Source organism: Nansenia antarctica (genome assembly GCF_963989245.1).
Source record: "Nansenia antarctica genome assembly, chromosome: 16".
Lineage (NCBI taxonomy): Eukaryota > Metazoa > Chordata > Actinopteri > Argentiniformes > Microstomatidae > Nansenia > Nansenia antarctica.
Window position 1 is genome coordinate 5,164,048 of NC_137686.1, and position 26,433 is coordinate 5,190,480.

The 26,433-nt window shown below is 45.4% G+C and overlaps 1 protein-coding gene across 1 annotated transcript in view; it reads right to left on the minus strand.

Annotated features, from left to right (window-relative positions):
- Nucleotides 1-265: 265 nt before the first annotated feature.
- npc1 (Niemann-Pick disease, type C1) overlaps nt 266-26,433 on the minus strand; it is a 31,424-nt gene continuing 5,256 nt past the window's right edge. The window contains exons 2-25 of the mRNA XM_080546720.1: nt 25,397-25,525; nt 25,129-25,235; nt 22,933-23,093; nt 22,504-22,668; nt 21,824-22,073; nt 21,369-21,451; nt 20,509-20,879; nt 19,907-20,133; nt 18,023-18,123; nt 17,365-17,467; nt 16,809-16,998; nt 14,342-14,524; nt 14,053-14,167; nt 12,849-12,976; nt 11,454-11,588; nt 10,799-10,888; nt 10,310-10,500; nt 9,730-9,845; nt 8,298-8,427; nt 7,338-7,532; nt 5,422-5,653; nt 4,604-4,717; nt 3,460-3,622; nt 266-1,532 (exon numbers count right to left, since the gene is read on the minus strand). Of these exons, the coding sequence (XP_080402846.1) occupies nt 1,450-1,532; nt 3,460-3,622; nt 4,604-4,717; nt 5,422-5,653; nt 7,338-7,532; nt 8,298-8,427; nt 9,730-9,845; nt 10,310-10,500; nt 10,799-10,888; nt 11,454-11,588; nt 12,849-12,976; nt 14,053-14,167; nt 14,342-14,524; nt 16,809-16,998; nt 17,365-17,467; nt 18,023-18,123; nt 19,907-20,133; nt 20,509-20,879; nt 21,369-21,451; nt 21,824-22,073; nt 22,504-22,668; nt 22,933-23,093; nt 25,129-25,235; nt 25,397-25,525 (3,762 nt within the window). The 3' untranslated portion in view covers nt 266-1,449. The remainder of the gene's footprint in view (nt 1,533-3,459; nt 3,623-4,603; nt 4,718-5,421; nt 5,654-7,337; nt 7,533-8,297; nt 8,428-9,729; nt 9,846-10,309; nt 10,501-10,798; nt 10,889-11,453; nt 11,589-12,848; nt 12,977-14,052; nt 14,168-14,341; nt 14,525-16,808; nt 16,999-17,364; nt 17,468-18,022; nt 18,124-19,906; nt 20,134-20,508; nt 20,880-21,368; nt 21,452-21,823; nt 22,074-22,503; nt 22,669-22,932; nt 23,094-25,128; nt 25,236-25,396; nt 25,526-26,433) is intronic.

Below are 26,433 nucleotides of genomic sequence, written 5' to 3' on the forward strand. Positions count from 1 at the left end.
TCCTGTCATGTAAGAGCACATTTCCCCTGAAGTAAAGACGTATTGCATGGATAAGACTATAGACTTACAGAGGGATGAAAAGTAGGTCACTGGCAACCCAGTCAGAAGAATCAGACGCAACAGTAAACAGCAACACTAATGTTCTCTGGCGCCACCCTGTGGGCTTTTCGTATACCTACAAAAGTCACCAAACAAGACCTTTTAGGTTGTTTATGTAAAGACCAGTATCTAACTGAGGGGCTCCTCAACACACACCCTCCACCTCAGAGACACATGTTCAAATATTTTTTGGGGGGGCCATGGATTGTGTAGTGCCATTTTCAAAATCAAACAAACAAATCTACATTAGTAGAGGTGATTTATTAAAAAGAATCATAGAAATGTATAGTGGAGTACCCATCCTGGAATGACCATTTTTTTCAAGTTGCACAGGTTAAAATGGTTAAAATGTTTTCAAGACTTGGTGTCTATTACATTGTGCTTCTGCTCAGCGCCAATATGCAGCATTGTCAACAAGCTTAACGCCTTGATCCATTTCCCTTAACCACTTACTCTAGTAGAACATTGAGGTGCTACAAACACTTAGTCACTTAGTGCACTTTCCTGTAAGCAAAAAAACTCCACCAAATAGTGAACCAGGCCTAGTATAACGTAACAAAAAGAATGCACCCTAGAATTCTCAGAGCTTACAGACTGGGGTATTTAGGAAGACATTGTGTCACACAAACTTTACAAGATTGGTGAAACAATCAGTTGTTCAGGTCAGTAACTGTGGGACACACCTGGTAGATCCAAGGTCATTTTTATCTTGAACATTATTGTTGGTCATGATGGGTTCACATTACAGTGTAACGGTACAGGGTATCACTGATTCGTAGCATATCAAATAGCTCTACAAAAGTGCCATCTCCAAAGTAAACTTTTGCATATATTATCATCAACATTGTCTTATTATTCTAGTTTATCAAATACAAAAAAACAACAACAACAACACCAACACCACACTGGTTGGTTTAGACTGGTTTAACCCTTTTGAGATCCCGTAGAAAACATGGCATCACAATGGCGAATGGCAAAACATGGGTGGGTGACGTTTCTCCTACTTTCACACACTTTGACTTCATGTGATGCAAGAGAAATGATATCCTGCCATTGCATAGGGGGGCCTGTAGGGGGAGCTCCAACTGTATATATACTGGAATCAGAATTGCACTGGAGGAAAAAAGTGTCTGAAGTCCAACAGGGGGGAGATAAAGGGACAATTTGGACAAGGTCTCTGGCGGTCCCTAGTGTATTCCTGAGTTGCGTCCGGAGGGTGGTAGTAGTGGCGGCGGCGGCGGTGGCGGTGAGTGTGTCAGTAATCAAGGGAGCCTGGATACGCCCAACACCCACAGTCTCTCCCACCCAGACAGCTGGTTAGTTCATTGTCCCGCTCCCGTCAGAGCTTCATTAGAAGTTGAGGAGGCGTTCCCTTTCCGTGCCCGCGTAGCGCTGGTTAGCAGCGAACACCTTCGCTTTGTTTAAAGAAGGTCCTGGGGGAGGAGGGAGACAGGCGGGGGGGTGGTTAACTCATTTAGTGAGGCGGGTGAATAAAGTCGTCAAAACTGTCAACTGTCTAGAGTGCCACGGGTGACTTTATTCACCCAAAATACATTATGGTAATTCATTTTGTAGCCAATCAAAGTATTGCTAGGTAAATACAAAAGCATAAATACCACTGTCAATTGACAATTGTTCCAGGGCATAGGGCAGATTACCCTTCAGAGAGGGGCTGATGTTGACAGGAGGTTATGCCCAGACAGAGCTTTTTTGGATCCACAATGTAGAAAATCTACAACCCCTAGGTTTGAATGAGGATTTCAACATGTGTTGTGCTATGAATAAATGACTTTAAACACTATGGGCCGGTTTCACAGACAAGGCTTAAGCCTAATCCTAGACTAAAAAACATCTTCAATGGAGATTTTACATTGAAAGTGTGATTTAGTCCAGGACTAGGCTTAAGCCTTGTCTCTGAAACCGGCCCTATATGTTCTATGCTATATGATGGCTACTGCCTGATGTCTGATTGTTTGTAGCATTTCTCTATTGTTTTTTGTTCTGCTATGTATATATAGTGTCAATATTTGGTGTTTCCTGTCTCATGAACACTTGTGTATGTTTTTTGTAGTCCACTAAATCTAGGCATACAATTCCCTTGATGCCTAGCCACTAGGTGACATAGGTGTTGTGCATTGGCTAAGTGATGTCCCTAATGTCCGCTACACATCATAGACCATCAATTAATAAGCATTTTGAGCTGCAACGTTTACAGGAAAAGTGCTATACAAATAAAAGTTATTATTATTATAGTTGATTGGTGCTATATAAATGAAGCTTGATAGATTGATTGGTGCTATATAAGTGAAGTTTGATTGCTTGGTGCTATATACCGTATTTTCCGGACTATAAGTCGCGGGTTTTTTCATACTTTGGCTGGTCCTGCGACTTATAGTCAGGTGCGACTTATATATCAATAATTCATAATCTCTGACTGACATGAACTGACATACGGTAATCTCTGACTGACATGAACCAAGGAGTAACTTCCGCTAGCGCCTCATACACGATAGAATAGCCATTATACTTGACAATGTGGACATTAAACACGACAATGTGGACATTAAACATGATGTTATGAACGTTATACACGATATTAAAGTCATTTATTACCTTTCAGAGGCTGTTCAATGTTGCATTGTTTGTAGGCCGCCCTTCATCCTAACTACTTCCGTTTTTCACCAAGCTATCCTTGTCATGGCCTTATACACGATAAATAGTCGTTACACTCGACAATGTGGACATTAAGCACTATATTATGAACGTTATACACGCTATTATGAACGTTATACACGATATTAAAGTCATTTATTACCTTTCAGAGGCTGTTCCATCCTGTTTGCTTGCTCCCGCGACGCCATTTTGCTAACCTTCGTTAGCAACGCGCTAGCTAGCCCTGGCTTTACACTCGATAATTTAAGTATTTCTAACCTTTCAGAAGAAGTTTTAACGTGAATTATGTCCTTCCTGGGCTTACAAATCCTCTCATGTCTCTTCACAGTGCCAGACTAGAGTCAAGCTCAACAGGGTCTTCTTTCCCCGCTGATTCCGCCAAGCCCATTCCCTTGAACCATGCGACTTATAGTCCAGTGCGACTTATATGTGGTTTTTTCCTCTTCATGACCCATTTTTGGCCTGCTGCGACTTATACTCGGGTGCGACTTATAGTCCGGAAAATACGGTAAGTGAAGTTTGATAGATTGATTGTTGCTATATAAGTGAAGTGTGATAGCTTGGTGCTATATAAGTGAAGTGTGATAGCTTGGGCTTGGTGCTATATAAGTGAAGTTTGATAGATTGATTGTTGCTATATAAGTGAAGTGTGATAGCTTGGTGCCAGTAGAGATAGAGGCTGTGTACCTGCATAGCTGAGCAGCACGGGGAGGAAGATGAGGCCGTGTGTAGCTCCCAGCAGCACCATGGCCAGGTACATGCGGAAGTAGAAGATCTGGAATATCTGGGACTTGGACAGAGCCAGGATTAGGATGCCTCCAAACTTAGTCAGCGTGATCCCACTGAACACCTGACCGCAAACAAAGAAAAAATCACCGTCAAAACCTTCAAAGGTCCAGCACCAGTTTCACTTCCTCATTTGGTGAAACTGTGCACTCGAGAAGGAACAGGTGGTATAGTTCCAGCCAGGGAAACATGTGCCACTCCACCCTCATTTCTGACTCAAGTCATCACAGAATATCATGGATAAGCATAGAAAAAATAGTTTTAAATCTTGACATTTCAACTTAGTGAGACTTTAAGAACTGTCTGGCCACATTTCCAGACTTGGGCTGAATACAAATAATTATGTTGTGTCTTTATCTTTAATATGTCATAGAAAATGAGTCATACAATTTCCAGCAAACCATACTATTATTATCTGAAAGCAGTTTGTATGAGGATACTGAACACTGGCTTGTCTGTGACTGAACACTGGCTTGTCTGGAGACTGAACACTGGCTTGTCTGTGACTGAACACTGGCTTGTCTGTGACTGAACACTGGCTTGTCTGGAGACTGAACACTGGCTTGTCTGTGACTGAACACTGGCTTGTCTGTGGAGACTGAACACTGGCTTGTCTGTGACTGAACACTGGCTTGTCTGTGACTGAACACTGGCTTGTCTGAGACTGGACACTGGCTTGTCTGTGGAGACTGAACACTGGCTTGTCTGTGACTGAACCCTGGCTTGTCTGTGACTGAACACTGGCTTGTCTGTGACTGAACACTGGCTTGTCTGTGACTGAACCCTGGCTTGTCTGTGACTGAACACTGGCTTGTCTGTGACTGAACCCTGGCTTGTCTGTGACTGAACACTGGCTTGTCTGTGACTGAACACTGGCTTGTCTGTGACTGAACACTGGCTTGTCTGTGACTGAACCCTGGCTTGTCTGTGACTGAACACTGGCTTGTCTGTGACTGAACACTGGCTTGTCTGTGACTGAACACTGGCTTGTCTGAGACTGGACACTGGCTTGTCTGGAGACTGAACCCTGTGCAGCAGGACTCACTGAGCTGCCCATGTTAGCCAGCGCCTCCTCGGCCCGGCCCACCCGCGTGTTCTTCACACTGATGGAGAAGGCCCGCACGATGTGACTGCAGAACTCCACAGAGATCCCGCAGCTCTGTAACACACACACACACACACACACACACACACACACACACACACACACACACACACACACACACACACACACACACACACACACACACACACACACACACACACACACACACACACACACACACACACACACACACACACACACACACACACACACACACACACACACACACACACACACACACACACACACACACACACACACACACACACACACACACACACACACACACACACACACACACACACACACACACACACACACACACACACACACACACACACACACACACACACACACACACACACACACACACACACACACACACACACACACACACACACACACACACACACACACACACACACACACACACACACACACACACACACACACACACACACACACACACACACACACACACACACACACACACACACACACACACACACACACACACACACACACACACACACACACACACACACACACACACACACACACACACACACACACACACACACAATCCAAATGGTGAAGAGTAAACATTGCAGCATCCAGCCTGGTTATTAAGTATTCAGGCTTTGAAATATCAGAACCCAAACCCCCCCCCCCCGCCCAAATGATCAACTTGAAGGACAACAACATGTCCCTGTGTTTTCAAGCTTCCTTCTCCCCCAACAAGAGCGTCTCATCCTCACCATGACGAGGTTGACCAGGGACACGGCGTTGAGGCTGATGCCCCACAGCCACATCACCCCCAACATGTTGACCAGGATCATGGCGATGGTGAGGGTGACCAGCGCGGCCGACCACAGCTCAAAGCCCAGCAGCACCGTGGACACCACGAAGATGGCCGCCAGCGACAGGCTCAGGTTCAGGGCCGTGTCGTAGGCGATGGTCAGGTACTGCTCGTAGAACACGTAGAAGACGCTGCAAGAGGAAGGGGGTTTTTGAACCGACACAATGTTTCAAATTGCATGATGCTGATATTTGGGGATTTCCCCCCCAAAACAAGAGGCTTTTTCAGGTTGCTAGTTGGTCTGGGTGGAGTAATTAATTAATTATTTATTAATAATGGTAAGTAAGTATCAAAGTATCTTACTTTTAAAAGAAGTACTTTACTCTGAAATAATACTGAAGTATATTTCTCATCCGTCTACCAGGATGTCATAATTATCCTTTTGACAAGCTATAGAATCTTTTGTAAAGTACTCTAACGACCGGGCCGGGGACCGGTTCCGGTCCCTAGGTCATTTGGCACCGGGCCGCACAGAAAGAATAAACAATTAATTATTAATTAATGTGTTTTAAATGTTTTATTTAGAAGAATTGTGCCTCTTGACACATGTCAAGACGCTCGTCTCAGTCACGTGATACCCGCAAACTGCGAAAGAATGGATCTGCGAGCCGTTTGTGAACAAACCAGGTGAATTGAGCCTGTCTGTGCTGCTGGAGATTGCAGCAGCACGGACAGTGTATGGGGCGGCCGTGGCGCAGGAGGTAAAGCCGCCGTCTAATGATCCAAGGTTGGAGGATCGCCAAGCGGTTCGAGCCCCGGCTGGCCACATGTCGAAGTGTCCTTGGGCAAGACACTGAACCCCAAATTGCTCCCATTGAGCGGGGCCGGCGCCTTGCATGGTAGCTTGCCGCCATTGGTGTGTGAATGTGTGTGTGAATGGGTGAATGAGAGGCCGTTGTGAAGCGCTTTGGATAAAGGCGCTCTATAAGTCAGACCATTTACCAAATGACGGTGGCCTTAAAAGTACGTTTCAGACAACAACTCTGCAGTGTTCTGGATTAAAATCAAGGCAGAATATCCAGTAGATTGCCAAAAAAGCACTGGTGGAAACCCTGCTTCCATTTTCAACATCCTATCTTTGTGAAGTGGGGTTTTCTGCAGTGACAGCGACCAAAACAAAATGACAGAGTAGACTGGACATAAGGAACACCCTTCAGGTGTCATTGTCTCCAGTCACCCCTAGATGGGATCGGCTCGTTGCAGAGATACAAGCTCATGGCTTTAATGGTGAGTTGTATTTTTTATGCACTTTATATTACTTTTTATGCCGGTCGTATCATTTTATTTCGTCAATATTGTCTTACATGAAACCGGTCCTTGGTGCAAAAAAAGGTTGGGGACCGCTGCTCTACTTACTTTAACCTCTGCCTCCGAGAGGGATAGTATAGTCCCTTGCTTTCTCAGACCACATAGGATGAGGGGTAGGAGGTGGCAATAGAAACTGGACATTCCAGGTCAAACGTGAGAAAAACATCCTTTTATAAGAGGGCAATGACCCGACTTTTCCACTTTTTATGGTGTTTTGTAGAAAGCCACTGAACTTTGAGTTGGGAGGAGCAACTACCCTACAACTACCCTCCAACCCTACCCTAACGTCAATGTTCATTCAATCCCCTGGATCCTGAAGCAACCCATAAGCCTTACTCCCCTTAACCCCAAAGCACTACATCTCAAAGCATTGGGTAGGTACTGTGCAGACCGTACTGTAGTCGTCCATCCTGCCCTCTAACACACCAGGCAGAATACACATTAGAAACTAGCTAGAGCTTGATGTGGGTATAGGTGGAGCGTTGGGACGCAGCCTTCGTAGCGTACCTGTAGGGGAACACCCTGTACCCCTTGCCCTCCAGACCCATGGATATGGTGATGTTGTGGGCCAGGGCGCGGGCCATCTTCATGGCATCTATGAAGTCTGGGGAGTCCTTGAGGATGGTGTGGTAGGTCATGAAGTAGGTGGCTCCCACGGCCTCCCCCGTCAGGTCTACTGCTGAGCTGTACGCTGCATGGCCTCTGCAGGAACACCACAACAACACCACCATCACCACCACAACGAACATCAACGTCTCGTCCGAACATCAAGACCGCCCCCGATCTAGAGGCTTTCAAGACTTAAAACTCACTACTGTCGTGAACTAGGCTACTGAGATGTTCTGATGTGTTATATATATATATATATATATATATAGTATGAATGTCTGTCTTTAAATGCGGTTATGAATGTTGGATGTACTCCATGTTTATTTTGCTGTTCTGACCCGTCTTGCTGTGTTACCTTATTCCATCATATTTTTTTTCTCTGTTGTGTAGAGTCCGCGCCCAGGGCACCCTAAACCGGTGTAGTTTGGTGTGTGTTTCAATAAAATGGACTATGACTATGACATTTAGTGCTGAGGCTGAATACAGTCACCCAAATTGTCAACATTCTAGAGTGCCTAACCCTAACCCTTGTGACTTTATTCATTGAAAATGCATCAATGATGATGCTTCATTTTGTAGCCAAGTATTGTAGCTAGGTGAATACCACATAAAACACTGGAACTAGGTGGTGAGTGTTCCAGAATTCGTTGGCAGTTAAGTTGAGTTAAATGAATAACCTTGCTTTTTATGTGTGTTTTTTTCTAAAAGTTGTCCATAATTTCTTTTTATGAATAATTAGGAAAGCAAAAATGTCATGGGTTGGCGGTGTGTCATGAACTCAACCAGCCGGGGCCTCGTTACAACGGTCACATCCACACGGAGCCACGCGTTCATTGAGAGACGAGAAAAACCGGTTACCCCTTTCCACACTTGATGTTGGGGTTGTCTGACAGGAACATGGGTAAGAACTTGATGAAGTCCTCTCCTGTGGGCCTCATCTTCCCACTGGGGGTGTTGGGGCGGCAGTGCACACAGGACGGGTCAACCACTGACAAAGGCAGACAAAACAAAAACATCCATAAACATCACAACAACAAATGATGAAGAAGAAGAAGAAGAAGCCCTTCATAACACAATAAACTGACTGGAGCCATGACTTGCATCTTCATGACATCATTTGTAATGGTGGGTACAGGGAGTCTTGGGGTGACAAGGTTGTGAGAGGGGTTATCAACGGTGACAACTTTCTATCAACATTCAAAAGATACAACTTGGATGACGACACCAACGCAAAAGCAGATTTTTTTCAGGTGCACTTTCAAGCTGTGAATCTCCCGTTCTACCCACATCCCAAAGGTGTTCTATTGGATTCAGATCTGGTGACTGGGAAGGCCACTGAAGAACACTGAACTCATTGTCATGTTCGTGAAACCAGTTTGAGACCACTTTTGCTTTGTGACATGGTGCATTATCATGCTGGGAGTAGCCATTAGAAGATGGGTAAATTGTGGCCATGAAGGGATGCACATGGTCAGCAACAATACTCAAATAGGCTGTGGCATTCAAGCCATGATTGATTGGTATTAACAGGCCCAAAGTCTGTCACGGAAACATTCCCCACACCATTCCACCACCTCCACCAGCTTGGACTGTTGACACAATGCAGGTTGGGTTCATGGATCCATGCTGTTGGAGCCTAATTCTGACTCTACTCTGTGTGACACAGCAGAACATCGAGATTCATCAGACCCGTTTTTTTCCAGACTTCAACTGTCCAGTTCTGGTGAGCCTGTGCCCACTGCAGCCTCAGCTTTCTGTTTCTGCTGGGCTGCTCCCAGGCTGTGGAATGCTCTCCCTGACCACCTAAGGGCACCACAGTCTGTGGATGCTTTTAAACGAGGCCTTAAAACCTACCTTTTTAATAGTGCCTTTTATTAGCCCTTTTTGTTGCCATTTTTATTGGCATATTATTATTTGTAGCACTTTCTTGTTTTTAATCTGTAGCACTTTGAGATTTCTATATGTATAGTGCATTACAAATAAAATGTATTATTTATTATTATTATTATTATTATTATTATTATTATTATTATTGTATTGGATAGACACAGTGGAGAGAGAGAGAGGAAATGGAAGAGCAGGGCATGTCACCAGAGCATCGGCCGGGATTCAAACCCATGCCGACATGGGCATGTGTGTGTGTGCACTGTAGGGCTGCGGTGCTAGACCACCCGAGGCCACTCCGATGCTTTTAAAGGGAAGGGAACGAGGACGCGAGGAACGGAGGAAAGACTATCGGGAAGGTGACCAGGCAGGGACGGCCTGTGTTGACACAGTGGATAATGGTTACCTGAGGCGTTGCAGAAGCCCCCTGTGGAGTTGTAATATCTGCAGCAGGTGGACTGAGGCTTCACCCAGTCAAAGTAGTCGTCCAGCCAGGAGGACGGGTTGAAGGCGATGGTGGTGCTGGAGAAGAAAACACAAACAAAACAAAAAAAGCAGGAAATAATCACGACTTTTTTCTATAGACGGGGGTTAGACACAGATAACGACTTGCGATAGTTGACGCAGAAGACAAACAGGCGTTGGAGGAGTTGGGCACACAGTCATATCAGAGAGTTCAAATAACCCCATTTGACCCCCTTTTAAGGTCAAACGGGCTGATTTCAACATGCAGTCCAAAGGGTGTGGGTGTGTGTGTGTGTGTGTGTGTGTGTGTGTGTGTGTGTGTGTGTGTCCTACTTACTAGTTGCTGATGAGAGAAGAATAGCAGTGGGTTAATACTTTGAGTGGAGTGGAGTTGGTTATTCTGCTTGTGTCTGAGAGAGAGGTGGTCCTGGTGTCAGTTCTCTGTGGTGGGGGGCTGCAGTGGACCACCACTGGTTGGGTGTGTGTGTGTGTGTGTGTGTGTGTGTGTGTGTCCTACTTACTAGTTGCTGCTGAGCGAGGCGGAGTAGACCTGCTGAACGAGGGAGTCGTTGTTGCAGCCCACGCCGCCACACACGCTGTTCTGGCCCTGCTCCGTACGGTAGTCGTGACCCTCCTCCACCACGAAGTAGACCGGAGGGCCCGTGTGGAGGTACTCACTCATGTTCTTGAAGTAGTCGAGCACGTACGAGTCCTACACAGGGCAGGGTTAGGGGCAGGGACATTCAGGGTCAGGCTAGGTTACGAAGACAGAATTGAATTGAATGAAAAGAGACACAACTTGAATACCATCGTTCCATTTGACATTGTAGGCATTTAGCAGACGCCTTTGACACAATATAGTCATGTTTTCGGACAAAGATCTGTACAAAAATGCCCGGAAGAACTGCAAGACGTGTCCCCCGCCCAGGGAAAACAGACTTGGCGGTGCCAGTGGTTGAGAGACACACAGAGGCTGGGGGGGGGAGGAGAGGAGAGGTAACACCACTCACATCAGGCATGGAGAGTTTCTGGTCCAGCCCGATATCCACCTTGTTGACCACAGCCATACTGAAAGACAGCACCCCCACAAACACAGCCACCTGGACACAGCCACAGAGAGAAGTCAATCAGTTACAGAATACGCACGCACAACATACATTTACATTTTTTGGGCATTTAGCAGACGCCTTATTCCAAAGCGACTTACAATCGCTACATTTGACTAAGCAAGTGAATCATCAATCCACCAGTCGTAGCAGGAAGAGTAATCTAGCTCAGGCCCGGGGCCGTTGGCAGTCTCAGTGATATTAGACACTGTAGAACAGAGAGACAGTACAGGGGCAGTAGAAGTCATAGGGGACACAGTAAAGGGGAAAAGCAGGCGTCTCAGGAGACGCAGTGCTGGGGGGGTAGTGGATGTCTCAGGAGGAACAATACACACACACACACACACACACACACACACACACACACGATACTGTGCCAATAAGAAGGGTCTCAAAAATACGAGACATTTCTTTGGAAGACACAAACGTCTATCGTTAGGTTAGGCCAAGAGGATATCCTCCAGGTCCCCCCGGGCAAACTGACCCTCAGGCAAGGGGCTTCCGCATGTGTGAGTGTTGTGTCCAAAAAAAAACACCTCTGCTACACACACACACTCACCACTATGGGGCGCACCCACTCCTTTAGGATGAAGGGAGCGTAGATCTTCTTGAAGAAGCGGAAGAGGAGGCCGTCCGTCTTGTCCTCCTGTCCCTCCGGCAGCTTCACGCAGCAGATGATGTCCAGCCGGTTGCCCTGGAAACAAAGCCGTCGGTGGAAATATTTACGGGATGAACACGCTGAACAAACAGATGACACATGTGTAGGAACAACCCCCCCCTGGACCCCTCCTCCCCTACAGATGACACATGTATCTCTAGATAGATGAGGTTAGGCATAATTTGCTATTCTGCTTTTATCTATCAGTACCAGGGTTTCCGTTAGAAAAAATTGGTCCCGGTCAACGTGTCCGGGAAGATTTCAATGTGTCGGTCAAACGGGAGAAATTCCGGTCATCATATTAAAATAAAATATAGGTGTTTGTCGCGGTGATTAGCTGTTGTGTAGCCTAGATATGCCATTTAATGTCTATTTCTCATCCGATACGATGAGACGCGAACTATATAATAATATAGGCTTTCATGATTCGCATGCGCTACTATGGCATATGTCCAGGACTGCACGCGCGCCACACTGGGCAGCCTAGTCACCTTTGCTACTTTGAATTAGGACTGTAGGCTACTTTAAGATGTTCATTTCAATTGCATTCATGGGATTTGAGGATGTAATTGGTCATTTTAAGTATGCCTAGTTTAGCTTTTGATGGCTATTTGAACGGACTGCATCGATCGATCAATGAACGGACTCCACATTACGTTAACTGAAGTGTGTTAAATAGTTTCACGACAGTAAGGTTAAAGTCTGCTAGGTGAAAGGTTAAAGTCAGTCTGCTAGGTGAAAGGTTAAAGTCAGTCTGCTAGGTGAAAGGTTAAAGTCAGTCTGCTAGGTGAAAGGTTAAAGGTCAGTCTGCTAGGTGAAAGGTTAAAGTCAGTCTGCTAGGTGAAAGGTTAAAGTCAGTCTGCTAGGTGTAAGGTTAAAGTCAGTCTGCTAGGTGAAAGGTTAAAGTCAGTCTGCTAGGTGAAAGGTTAAAGGTCAGTCTGCTAGGTGAAAGGTTAAAGTCAGTCTGCTAGGTGAAAGGTTAAAGTCAGTCTGCTAGGTGAAAGGTTAAAGTCACCCTGCTAGGTGAAAGGTTAAAGATCTACCTGTTTTATCAAGTGACGATATACAGGAAAAACCCTCTTCACTGTTCTACTCCCCCTTGTTGTTATCACCTGAGTCACCTTGTTAAGAATGTCTTATACCGCCTCTCATCACATGGCTGAGTTTCTCACTGATGCTAGTGCTCTGCCAATATAGACATGATGACATGATGATGACTCAGGAGAGCCAGCAGATGGTGCCCTGCCCCCCGGCCCCCCCTGGCCCCGTGCCCCAGAGATCTGTCTCCTGACTCACCTCCTGCCTCCTGGCATCCAGGCCCAGGAGACTGACAAAGCAGCTGATCTGCAGCAGGAAGTCGATGAACACGGCCAGCCCTGCAAATAGGGAGAAGGTCCTCACCGCCGGCATGCTGGACAGGGCACCTACACAGGACATTTAAAAAAATATAGAATCATCTTCGGCATAAAAAAATAAATAATAATAGACTGAAAAAACATACAAAGAGTAGAAAGAGATTGGAGCCTATTGACTATTGTGTGCTATAGGATTGGAGCTGGTTGGTTATAGGATTGGAGCTGGTTGGTTCGTCACGCAGGGCAACAAGAGAAACACGGTTGAATCAAAAACACTAACTATCAAAACCCTTACAAACACTATGAAACACTAATTATCTAATGTGACCAGACTGACAGTAACATGTTCTAATGTGACCAGACTGACAGTAACATGTTCTAATGTGGCAAAACACAGGAGGTGCTGGGCTAAATCTGATTTGAGGTCCATTAGAACATTAGAACAGCCATGGCAGGGTCATTAGAACACTAGAACAGCTATGGCAGGGTCATTAGAACACTAGAACAGCCATGGCAGGGTCATGGTGGGGTGGGATCACGGTGACCCTTTGCACTCAATCAAATTTCAGGACCCTCCTTTCATGACTTTTCCTCGATATGTGCGTTCTACCACCCAGCATCCTTACATTTTCTAAATCACATCAGGATACTCTAAGATAAAGTTTTTCTGTGTAGGAGGCAGGCTAATTTACAAGAAGTGCCCTCTAGTGATCTTTGTGTGTAAGTAGCAGATTTCCATTCTAAAGAGGGGTAGACCCCCGAGGTGGCTCTAATAGTAGGTGAAATAGGCATGGGGCGGTTGTGGCGCAGGAGTTAGAGCTGGTGTCTAATAATCGCAAGGTCGGCAGTTTGAAGCCCGGCTGGCCACATGTCGAGGTATCCTTGGGCAAGACACTGAACCCCAAATTGCTCCCAATGAGCGGGGCCGGTGCCTTGCATGGTAGCTTGCCGCCACTGGTGTGTGAATGTGTGTGTGAACGGGTGAATGAGAGGCCGTTGTAAAGCGCTTTGGAATAAGTCAGTCCATTTACCCTTTGCGTGGCTGTCCTAGTGTTAACTCTTCAATCACACACTGACTGTCAATGGTGCACCTCAAGGGTCTCAGGTCAGCTTTTGGGCCAGAGGTGATTGGATAATTCTCCTACCTAAGAAGAACGCCACAGTCTCTGAGAAGGAGGAGAGGAGCATGCTGGGAGCCACGTCGCCTAGGATACGGCCGATCTGCTGGTGAGGCTCCTCCTGAGGCAGCCGCTCGTCCCTCTACAAAGCACAACACAAGCACGCGCGCGCACACACACACACACACACACACACACGCACACACACGCACGATTAAACATTCAGTTGAATACAGTCAGACAGACAGCAGAGAGGACTCCTAGGAGGAGGTGGTACTGTACCTGGTACGTCTGTACGATGATGATGGTACTGTACCTGGTACGTCTGTACGATGATGAAGATGTTGTCCACCCCCACGGCCAGCACCAGGAAGGGGATGACCTCGATGACGATGAGGGTGAGGGGGACGCCGGCGTAGCTGAAGAGGCCCAGGGAGCAGGACACGGAGCCCAACACGATGAGGATGCCCGCGATGCCCAGGGAGATCTTGGAGTCCACCTGGGTCGGTCACAAAGAGCCAAGGGTTACTGACGGTTGACTTCCTGGACGGTGTCAACAAGGAGGTCAAACCAGTTTAGTTTAACTGATTTTAAGTTCAAATTAGTGCGATGTAATGTAGTGTAATGTAGTGTAATGTAATGATGTAATGTAGTGTAATGCGTTACTCAATAAATATTGAAGTATAGACAATCTATGCGGGTACCGATTCAATCTAGTAGGGATGCACCGACATGCCAATTTTTGTACTATTGAATAAATGAAATAATTTCTGAATAAATTAATACTTTTTATACTAATACTACTTTTTTATTCACGCTTTTCAAAGAAAAAAAGGTGATGTTTTTATTTTATTTTATTGAACACTTTTATTGAACATTCCATCAGACATTAGGCTATACTAACAAAGTACAATAAATGAAAATAAATAAAGTAATATTTTTATTTGGCCTTTGAGCGAATATTTTCCCTGAATAGGCTATATTAGGCCTACACTCGACTGACTGCTGAAAGAAAATCTGTATACCATCTGTCTTCTCTGGGTCTACGACAAATAAGTGCATAGGGATAAACCCAAAGCAAATGAATAAATGGCCCTTTTAGACATTATAAGCCTACTTTCTACTGGCAGGTCCTTCCTTATGAACAGTAGCTTCTCTGCTTTTTTGTTTGGCCGTCTTTGAGCGAATATTGTCCCTGAATAGGCTATATTAGGCCTACACTCGACTGACTGCTGAAATAAAATCTGTCTGTATAACATACGCGTATGTCTTCTCTGTAAGCCTACAACAACAACAACAGGTGCATAGGGATAAACCCACAACCCTTTTAGACATTATAAGCCTCCTTTCTACTTCTTCAGGAAAAGTGGCAGGTTCTTCTTTGTGAACAGTAGCTTCTCTGCTTTCTCACATGAAAGTCGGTTCCTCTTCTCATCAATGACATGAGACGGTAAACCGTCACCCGCTGTCTGTGCTTGTTGCATGGAACAGACAAGTACCTGCAAGCCATCTGTGCCAGGTGGGGAAAGCGGCCTTGATTGGTCCTCCAATATCCAAGAGATTGATCACTCATGGGGATGGGGACTTGGAGAGATAACCGTCGAATTGTTGGGCGGTTGCGCTTGCGTCTGCCTGGCATTTGGGTTGTTCTCTTCAAGGACCTGGTCAAACATGTCAAACGCCTCGTCTACAGGTCCTTTTTTGCACGTGCACTCTGCGCCGGGCGCCTCGTCTCCATCACCAAGTGCCGTTTCCGTTCAAATCCAACTGTGCCTGGATCATATCTCATGCACACTGCCCCCCCCCCCCCACACACACACATCCAAGTAATGATTAGCCTCTTTGCCTCGACGCATCAGATGAGCTTATCTCTTTTGTTAACTGGGGCGAGAAGAGAGAGAGTGAATGTTGGGGGCAGATCATAGCTATGTACGCAGCCAGGACTTGCTTTTGGCGCAAAAAGGCTTTCCAGCATATAATACGTACTGTTCCACCTTGTGACCACCTCACATGTTGTTGGAGCCTTTTTGGTGGCATTCCGAACTGTTCTTTAATAGATTGTAAGTGCGAATAGGCAAGCAGAGAATGCAGTGGTCCACAGTTTTTCTGTCTGTCGCTATCATATACTGCGCTGACTCAAGACTCCCTCATTAACCACTAACTGAAGAGTATGGTTATGCACGGTATACCTTTCAGATGGCTGTTTTCCATAAACTTGAAGTGGTGAAGGTTTTTGCCGATGTTCCGCCTCTAGATATTTCAGCCGAACAGAGTTGGCAAATGGTCATTCTTGTGTCTTTGTCAGAAACCTTGAACTATTTCCAAACTGCTGACATGTTTGCTGTAATGATATGACTTGGCAGTAGGCAGTAATCACTCAATGCGTCATCGTATTCTGTAAATATTTCGGTCTTTTCACTTGTTCCCGCCAAACACCGAATGTGCTTTTTTCGCTACTTTCGGACAAATAATTTCGGTTCGAGAAATGTCGGTGCCTCCCTACAATCTAGTTTAGTTATCAGCTTAAAATCACCATCAAAAGATACCTATTAGTAGACGTAGCACATGTTTAATCCTAAATTGCACATACATAACCTTAACAACACACAACTCTTATTGTGTAGTCACTGGCGGCTAGTGTTTTGTATTTTGTATTCTGTGTTTATGAAGAAGGATTTAGAGTAAGAATGTCATTGTACTGTCAAACTCCCCTGCATCCCAGTACAGAGACAAGAAGATGTTGAAAGTGAAAGTCATGAACAAAAAACAAGCGTTGGCCTCACCAGTAGGGTCCTGAGGCTGTTGATGTGGCCCAGGGCCAGGGAGATGTACACAAACATGATGGCGTAGCTGACCACGATGGTGCTGATGTCACCTTCGCTCTCGCGGTTGATCTCGTCCTCGATGCTCCTCTCGGAGTTGAAGGAGACGGTCAGGTTGGGGTTGCTGTAATTCTTCAAGAGGCTGATGAACCTGGAACAGACATGGGGGGGGGGGGGTTGTGTTACTGTGAGGCAACTCGTCACACAAACACCAAACCTTATTGCATTGAGTAAAAAACGGTAACACAGGGGCATTTCAACTTAGGGGGATGAACTGAAATCCACTTGATAAGAGATTTATTTTCAATAAGGAGTTTTCAGTTTTTTAAGTGGAATTTCAATTCTTGCCCTGCATTGAATGGAATAATGAATAGGATACAATATGATTATGTAACGTTGTGCATGATGTGACAGCTTACTCTTTTTAATGTTGTGCATGATGTGTTAGCTTACTCTTTTTAATGTTGTGTATGATGTTAGCTTAGTCTTTTTAATGTTGTGTATGATGTTAGCTTACTCTTTCTCCCAGGCCCTGGCCTTGCCCAGCCTCACTGTGTCGTTGTGGTAGTTGTTGACAGGGAAGGTGATCACTAGAGCTGTAGCGTTGTTGTAGTTGGTGGCTTCAGTTGGGAAAACAAGGAGGTGAAAAGTGCACTGGTCAGGGAATCACGCAGACAGCAGACAGCTCGGAATACGCTACAATAACAAGCATAAATCAATAAAGAAGAATTCGGATAAGATTCATCCAAAGGTCTAAGGTAAATGACACACAATTCTAGAAAGGTCAATGACCAAATACGTTATTCTTTCTACCTGCACAATAAAACGCTAAACGTCAATTTACAACAACAACAGTTTGGAGGACAGCAACAGTTTGGCTTTTTTAAAACTCATTATACAGTAGAAGTTATGCAATGGTTCTGTAGCGCTGGCAAACTGAATGTACCTATACGTTGAACTGAATGTACCTATACGTTGAACTGAATGTACCTATACTGAATGTACCTATACGTTGCAATATATGGACTTTCCTGCTTCCCATTTTGCGAGTATAAATGCGAGTCAGGTTTTGAGAATGCAACCCAGCGCCGCCCTGTTCAAACATCCACATGTGCGTGGGGAAGGAGCTCAGACGGAGGAAGGGAGGGGGAAATGGATCAGTGGTTTCAGCTCACCATCGTAGCCCCCCAAAACAAGCCAGGGGAAGACGGGACCTCCGTAGGTGCCCAGGCAGGGGTCTTTGTTGGCGCCAATGTCGGCGAGGGAGAACGGGGCACTAGAGACAGGACAGGGATGACACCAACACTGACAGTGAGTCAACACTTTGGGTAACACTGGATTTGACAGTGTCTATATGATATGAACATTGAACACCGATATAGAATATGACCTAACGTCATAAAGATGGCATAATATCCGTTATTAGGCATATGTCATGCCATCATGGGATGGTGGATTTTATCATATTGATTTTATCAATGTTAGCATCCCCACAGCGTCAGTGACTTCAGTGCCCCCTCGCCCACATGTATTTTACTCAATATGCGCAAAACGAAATGTTGAAATAGCAGTAATACCACGTTCATTGATAGAATGACATAACAGATGGAAAGGGGGGATGGCAGTGTTAGAAGGGGGATGATTTTGACTGTTTTTATTTCAGGGGGGGAAGCCATCCCTCAACCGGAGTGCTGGCTCCAGGGCTGCTGACTATGGCTGAGCCTGTGCTAGAGCAAAAAAGACATTTCGTTGTCCTCTGTGCAATGACAAAAAAGTTGAATATAATCTAATAATAATCTAATAAATTGCGTCAAAAAAGGAGAACATAAGGAAACCACAACTGATCTGGCCTCCTGAGTGAAGCAGCATCAACCAGCTGCAGCTGTTCTGACACAGTGGTTGCGGTCCAGGTTATCTAGATATTGCAGTTGCACTGTGGAGGAGACCAGAAGATGCTTTTCAGAAAAAGAGATTCACTCTTGACATTTCTCCGGGCACAAGAAATGGTTGTCTTGAACTTAGCAGCAACATCGTCAGGTGCTCTAAGAACTGTCTGCAGGTGTTACCAAGTGGAAGCACATGTAGAGAGAGTAGGGTCGTCTGTTTTCATTGAGAAGATCATCTAGTTGTTTGAAAAGGACTTGTCCCAGATGTTTACCTACGTAGGGGAGGTTAAGATTCAGCTCTATTGTCATTGAACAGAGTACAAGTACGGAGACAACCAAATGTAGTTTGTCCACACGCCGCCGCCCCCCCCCCCCCCAGGGAGAACAGAGCTCTGGGCACAGGGTCAGACATCTTCAGTGCCCCTGGAGCAATTAGGGGTTAAGGGCACATCATCTTAGACATGACACCAGCAACCCTCCAGTCACCAGCTCACATGCAGCTCCCTCCTGAGGCGGGGATCAAACCAGCGACCGACCGATTGCTGGCCGGCCTCTCTAACCTCTAGACTACCTGCCTCTCTAACCTGTAGGCTACCTGCCTCTCTAATCCCTAGACTACCTGCCTCTCTAACTTCTAGACTACCTGCCTCTCTAACCCCCAGGCTACCTGCCTCTCTAACCTCTAGACTACCTGCCTCTCTAACTTCTAGACTACCTGCCTCTCTAATCTCTAGGCTACCTGCCTCTCTAATCTCTAGACTACCTGCCTCTCTAACCCCTAGGCTACCTGCCTCTCTAATCTCTAGGCTACCTGCCTCTCTAACTTCTAGACTACCTGCCTCTCTAACCCCCAGGCTACCTGCCTCTCTAACCCCTAGGCTAACTGCCTCTCTAATCTCTAGGCTACCTGCCTCTCTAACCTCTAGACTACCTGCCTCTCTAACCCCTAGGCTACCTGCCTCTCTAATCTCTAGGCTACCTGCCTCTCTAACCCCTAGGCTACCTGCCTCTCTAATCTCTAGGCTACATGCCTCTCTAGGCTACCTGCCTCTCTAACCTCTAGGCTACCTGCCGCCCCCTTAGATATTGGCCTAGAATTGAAGAGAACAGAGCTCTCAAAATGCTGTTTCTTTAGTAAGGACGACAGCAGTCTGATGTCTGAAGGACGCTCACCTGACGCAGTAGAGGAAGTGGCTGTAGTGGTCAGCGTAGGTATAGAACTCATCCCCCGCCCAGTGGTCAAGCACCTCATGGCTGTTCTGGAAGTAGTTGAGGACACTGAGGATGGTGCAGTTGTTGTTGTAGGGGGCCAGCGGGGACAGACAGATGTCCTTCAGGGTCACAGGTTCACCCTCATAGGTCGCGACTAAACCTTCAATGTCAAGCTGAAGATCCAACACCTGAAACACGGAGTTTAACAAAAACATCGATGGGTTTTTGTAAGTATACGGGAAAGTGATTCATATTACCCCATGATGAAAGTCATATATTAAGAGTGCCAAATGATTGGACACAATTAAAAGTGGATCTATTCCCATTTTTTGATCCACACTAGAAGACTTCTAGTCGATGGATCGATAGATCGACTCAAAACAATACTGGTCGTAAGCCTTAACTCGTTTTGGTGCTGAGGGGGAATAAAGTCGCCCCGAATGATCAACATTCTAGAGTGCCGAGGGTGAAAAATGCTTAAATTACGATGCTTCATTTTTTTTGTAGCCAATCAAAGTATTGTGGCCAGGTAAACACCACATACAACACTTGACCCCTCAGACCTGATGCAGGACGTCCTTGCGCAAGGGGGCTCCGAAGGGGACGTCGTCCCCGTAGGGGTAAGTCTCGTAGTCCGCGGGCTTGCTCAGCGAGGTGGTGATGATCAGCTGCTCCGCCCGGAAGAAAGGCCCGAAGTGGCTGTCGAAGTAGTCCTTCTCCTGGCGCGCCTGGCTCCCCGGCGACGACCACAGCTCCACCGGGTCGGTGGTGATGCGCATGTAGACCAGGCCGGCCGAGCACGCCGTCACCAGGATCAGGCTGCCCAGCACCACGATGAGGGGCTGCCGCACGCAGAAGGAGCCCCAGGCGGTGAAGAGGCGGCGCAGGGCGCTCTCGAAGCGCTCGCCCAGCGTCTCGCCGCACGAAGCGTCCACTAGAGACAGAGAGAGAGAGAGACAGGGGTTTCGAGAGAGGAGGGGTCGAGGGCATTGCGAGGCCTCAACACGTCGCGAGGTTTCCTTTTCCCCCCCGAGACACGCATTATATCATGCTGATCTTAACAAGCCTCGTGGAGGTTTTGGAGCAGTCTCAAACAGTTGAACAGTGATTTAAGGGTCAAGGAGGCACATAGTAGAACCAAAACAGCCAAATGTTTTGCAGCAGATTTTTTTTGTAATCAATTATTTATTACAAAACAGTACACATGAAAAAAACAATTATAACACCAAACAAAATAAGCGTCTGTCCTGATTTTTTTTCTTATCTTACACCCCCCCCCCCCCCCCCCATGGCGATAACATCCCTTCCACCCACCCCCCACCCCCCCATAGTTCTTCATTACACTATATTTGGTAAATCATCAAATCATAATAGTACAACAATTACAGGTTACATTCACAACACATGCAGCAGATTTAAGTACCTTGATCGGCGTTATCGTTGTTCAGAGAGTGAGGGTTGTTGCTGTCTAATATGGGAGCGTACTCAGACGTGATTGTTCGTTTCCTGGACCAGAAAAAAAAGAAGAAAGAAAAAATCACAATTAGATATTAGATTATACTGAGAGAGAGAGAAAGAGAGAGAGAGAGAGAGAGTAGAAAGAAGAGGAGTGGACGTATCAGAAAGAGAAGAAGAAGAGGAGTGGACGTATCAGAGAGAGAAGAAGAAGAGTGGACGTATCAGAGAGAGAAGAAGAAGAGTGGACGTATCAGAGAGAGAAGAAGAAGAGTGGACGTATCAGAGAGAGAAGAAGAAGAGGAGTGGACGTATCAGAAAGAGAAGAAGAGGAGTGGACGTATCAGAAAGAGAAGAAGAAGAGTGGACGTATCAGAGAGAGAAGAAGAAGAGGAGTGGACGTATCAGAAACAGTGTCCTTGCCTGTAGCACCAGGCTCCCAGAACTGCCCCGATGAAGACGAGGAGGAAGGCTGCGTAGGAGATCCACATGATGACCACCATGGCGTCGAGGCCCAGGATGGTCCAGGGCGAGGGCCGGGGCGGAGGGGGGGGCATGGGGCCGCAGGCCGGGCTGCAGTCCTGGCAGGAACACGGGCCCGAGCCGTCCTCCAACGTCTCAGCGCAGCCGTACGTTCTGTTGTTCATGGGGGTCATACCAGCCACCGGGACGTCTGCAGACAGTCAGAGGACATTCATTGTATTTGGTCTTATCATTCAATATAAGATAAAGTTGGTCCATTTTAATTCAAGCTTAGTTAGCAAATTAATTAATAATGACATCTAAACAATGTAGGGACACATCATACATTTGTGAACTTAGCAGTGGACTCACCTCTCTACATTCTGAGTAAGTAAGACTATCTAGTTAAGCTTGGACTACTGATAAGTGGATAACTGTCTGTTTATTAGTGATAGTGTGATAGCTGTCTGTTTTAAAAACAAAGGCTTCAGAGTCATTCTAGTGAAACCACCAGTTTCTGGACCTAAGTAGGTGCTAATCTGCAAGTAGGAGGAGACTTCTATCTCCCCTATATATTGGATAGACCAGGGGCCAGTTGACTCATACATTTGTGAACTTAGCAGTGGACTTAGCAGTTTTACCTGAGAATATGGGGTCGATGGGGAAGGGACTCTGTGTGTTCTCGATGTCAAACATGAACTGAATCCAGTTGGTGGCGTTGCAGCCGGTGTCCTTCCCACATAGGAAGTTCAGGGCCTTCACGTTGCTAGAGGGGGCCTGGACGTCCTTACAAGCATTATACATGGCTGTCAAAAGTGAACAAAAACACCATTACATTACAAAACATGGCACTGACAGACAGATCTCATCTGGTTCTTCAATGTGTGTGACCCTGTGTGACCCTCAACATGTGTTTGGTTAAATAAGGAGCTAGCTAAATGAAGTTCGAGTTAGTAAACTAATCCTTTAGTAACTAGTTACTAATACAACAAAAAGGCATTATGTAGAAGGAGCATGTTTAAAAGTGGTGAAATGATTCCACAAGAGTTGACCCGAGATTGCAACCTCACCATTGGCAAATGTCTGTCCAATGTAGTATTTGACTTCCAATACATTGGTCTTGTTGTCCGGGCCTGGGCTGAACTTGGTGGCATTCATGAACTGACTCTGGTGAGGGCTGCAGGTCAGCTCGCAGAACAGGTTCATCAGGTTGTAGAAACAGGCAGGGCATCTACAGACAGAACAGGGTCATCAAGTTGTAGAAACAGGCAGGGAATCTGCACACAGCGAGAGTGAGAATGAAAAAACACGTTCACAAAAAAGCAGAAGAGTAAAAAGAGAGTAAAAAAGGACATACAGGTGGCCTGGGGTGGTCCAGTGGTCTACAGTGCACACATATGCCCATGTCGGCATGGGTTCAAATGCGGCCCATTCCCTGCTAACATGCCCTCTCTCCTTACTTTCCTGTCTGTCTTCACTATATCTGTCCAATAAAATGAAAAATATGAGTTGGACTATCCCTCTCCAAAAAAAAAGACATAATAAATGTCATAATAATACGGTAATAATAATAATAATAATAAATTTTATTTATGGGCGCCTTTCAAGGCTCTCAAGGACACCTTACAAGACAGTTTAAAACCACATATCAAAACATTAAAATCAACAAAGCAAAATTAGATAAAAACAGCAAAATCAGATATAACAAACAAAATACATGAGATCAAACCAAGTAAGCCGTTGTGAAAAGGTGTGTTTTAAGACAGGATTTTAAAGTGGTGAGAGTGTCAATATTGCGTAAGTTAGGTGGCAGAGAGTTCCAGAGGCGGGGAGCAGAACGGCTAAAGGCTCTAGATCCCATAGTAGTCAGGCGGGCAGAAGGGATGACAAGTTAGTTGGCAGAGGAGATCTGAGACTATGGGAGGGAGTGTGAGTAAGAAGGAGTTCAGAGAGGTATAAAGGTGCTAGGTTATGGAGAGCCTTAAAGGTGAGAAGGAGAATCTTAAAGTGAATACGGAATTTGATGGGGAGCCAGTGAAGTTGTTGGAGAACTGGAGTCATCAAAGCTATCAATGAAGCTACCTCAACTGGAGACAACTTGCGTCGAGACAACGCCCTCTTGAAAAGCAGTATACCGTGAAACCTCCAAAAAGCACAGACGTCAACAAACGCAAATAATAATAATTGGTCCCTAATAAACGCTGTGTGAAAATACATTGTTTACCGGTATGTATTTATTTAAAATGTTTTACTTTATTAGCAGATTATTACAGCGAAGACCTCATGAAAGCAAGGAGGACCAAGGCACATGTAATTACAATGCTGTTATTGTTGTGGCATGTTCAATGGAACAACAAGGTTTGACAGGTTTTGGCATGGTCTTTTACAGGTAGTACTAAAGCAAGCCTTTAATTCTGAGTGACCACTGCGGCATTACCAGTATGTACTTCAGTCCTTGATGTGATGGCTCCTATGCCGCAGCTTTGTATGAAAACGCTAATAAATGTCCATATCTAACAGATTAATCTGGTTTTGACTGGTTTATTGGAGGCTAATAATGTTGTTATAATGTTGGATATTGGCTCTCTGTATGGTATAGGGTGTCCAATCAAAAATGTTGTTTTAACAAATGGGTAAAATATGTTAATTCGTTCTATAGACAGCATCTCAGCAACGAGAAAGTGGTTTAGAAATCAGAAAAATTACATCCCAAAAATATTTTCTCTAGGCTATCACTGTTGCTAGACCTTCCGTTGTAGGTCACTGTCGATCTTATCAAAGTTGACAATTTTCCAAAATCTGTCATGCTTCTTCCATAAGTATTACACAGTGTTCAGCCAATCAGGTTGCCCAAAATAAAATTAAAGGTATAAAAGTTTGAATGAAAGTGAACAAGGAGCCAACAAGGCCTTGCTCAGTTTTAATACTTTTAGTTTTGGCCAACCTGATTGGCTGAACTGTGTGCAACACTAAGGTGATGTGGAATAAACACGAGCCCCTTCTACAACTTTTTTTTCTTTCTGTTCTTTTGCTACATACAGTTGCTGTGACAGCAACAGTGTTCAGTGCGTATTATCGGAGGTATCAGGTAACTGACTTTTTGGATGTAATGTTAATGATATGTTAATGATATGATAAGTTTGACGCTATCATCTTGTAATGTAAACAGTTTTTGTGATGTTGATCTACTTCTTCAAAATGTTCATACTGGTTAAAATCAACAGTTACAAGCAACAGTTCAGAAACCACTCAGCAGTGATGCGTACCTAGACAGGAACTGCAGAGGCAGCTGGAGACTCCCTTGAAGAGTCTGAAGCTGTTGGACATCGCAGCAGAGACTCTGGTTGTCATAGTCATACCCTGGGCACAGCTCCTACACACACCAAACAACACGGTCAAGGGATCAGTCACATGACCTGGCATAAAAGTACTGTGTGTACTGTGTACTGTACCAAAACTGTGGTGAAAGTTATGTTTACCACAATTGGGAAAAAGTGAGGGACCAATTGAAACAGGTCTTTGGGTTAACCTCACCGTGAGCAGCTGATGGCCTTCTGCAGGGAGTGGGATGGGAGGTCCAGTGTAGTTGCAGTTGTACCTTTTCCCTGGGACATAGGTGGACTCCCCACACTCGCCGTACCAAACACAGTGCTGGGCTTGGACCTGGGAGACAGAGAAGGAGGAAACAACATGCTCTGTGTTGACTTGGACTTGGCGTTGAAGTGGACTTGGCGTTGCACCATGGACAAACCTAAAGACCCGCAAGAATGCTGATGTGTCCTCAATAAGGAGGCAGAAACTAATAGAAGTTGAATAGCATTTTAACAAGCTGACACTATGTAGCCATCTATAGCCAAGTAATTCATTATGTTCATTTGATCTTGTGATGACAACAATTGCTTTGGTGTATAACTCCAAAAGAGACATACAGTGAGTACATCGTGTGCCCAGTAAGAATGAGCTTCGTGAGCTGGTTTTGCTTAGACAAGCTTATTCACAGCAGAGGGGAACCAAGAGTTTCTTCACTCTTTTCTCTGTCTCTATCTGGAGGAACCTCTATGTATCATGTCTCTAAATAAATGGTAACTTCTGCAAAATCACAGTGCCCTACCTGCGGTCATTCCCCTTTCCAATTTGACTTGCCTGTGACGGTTGACTTCACGTTTCACGCTCCACATGTCTCCCTATGCATGAACACTCTCACTCAGTTGTAGGGTTGCACATTTTGGGGAATATTCAGAAGAGAATTCGAATATATGCAAATTAATATGAATACCATTTAAATGTAATGGTTTTTTGCATTGGATATATTAGCCATATCATATCGGAAAAGAAACACAAACCTTTTACCTTCATATGTAGACATAACTGCAAATGATTAAATCCTGAACCGTCAGTTTGCAAATGGTAGACTTGTCCGCGACAAGTACATTTTATGTTCGGACAAGTGAACTTCCTACTGCACTTGTCGACGGACAATTGTATCGATTATATGACAATTTGTGACAATTTGCCCCATCAGCGGATAAATTGTCACACTACATCGGGCAAGTTGTCACATTGGATTATCA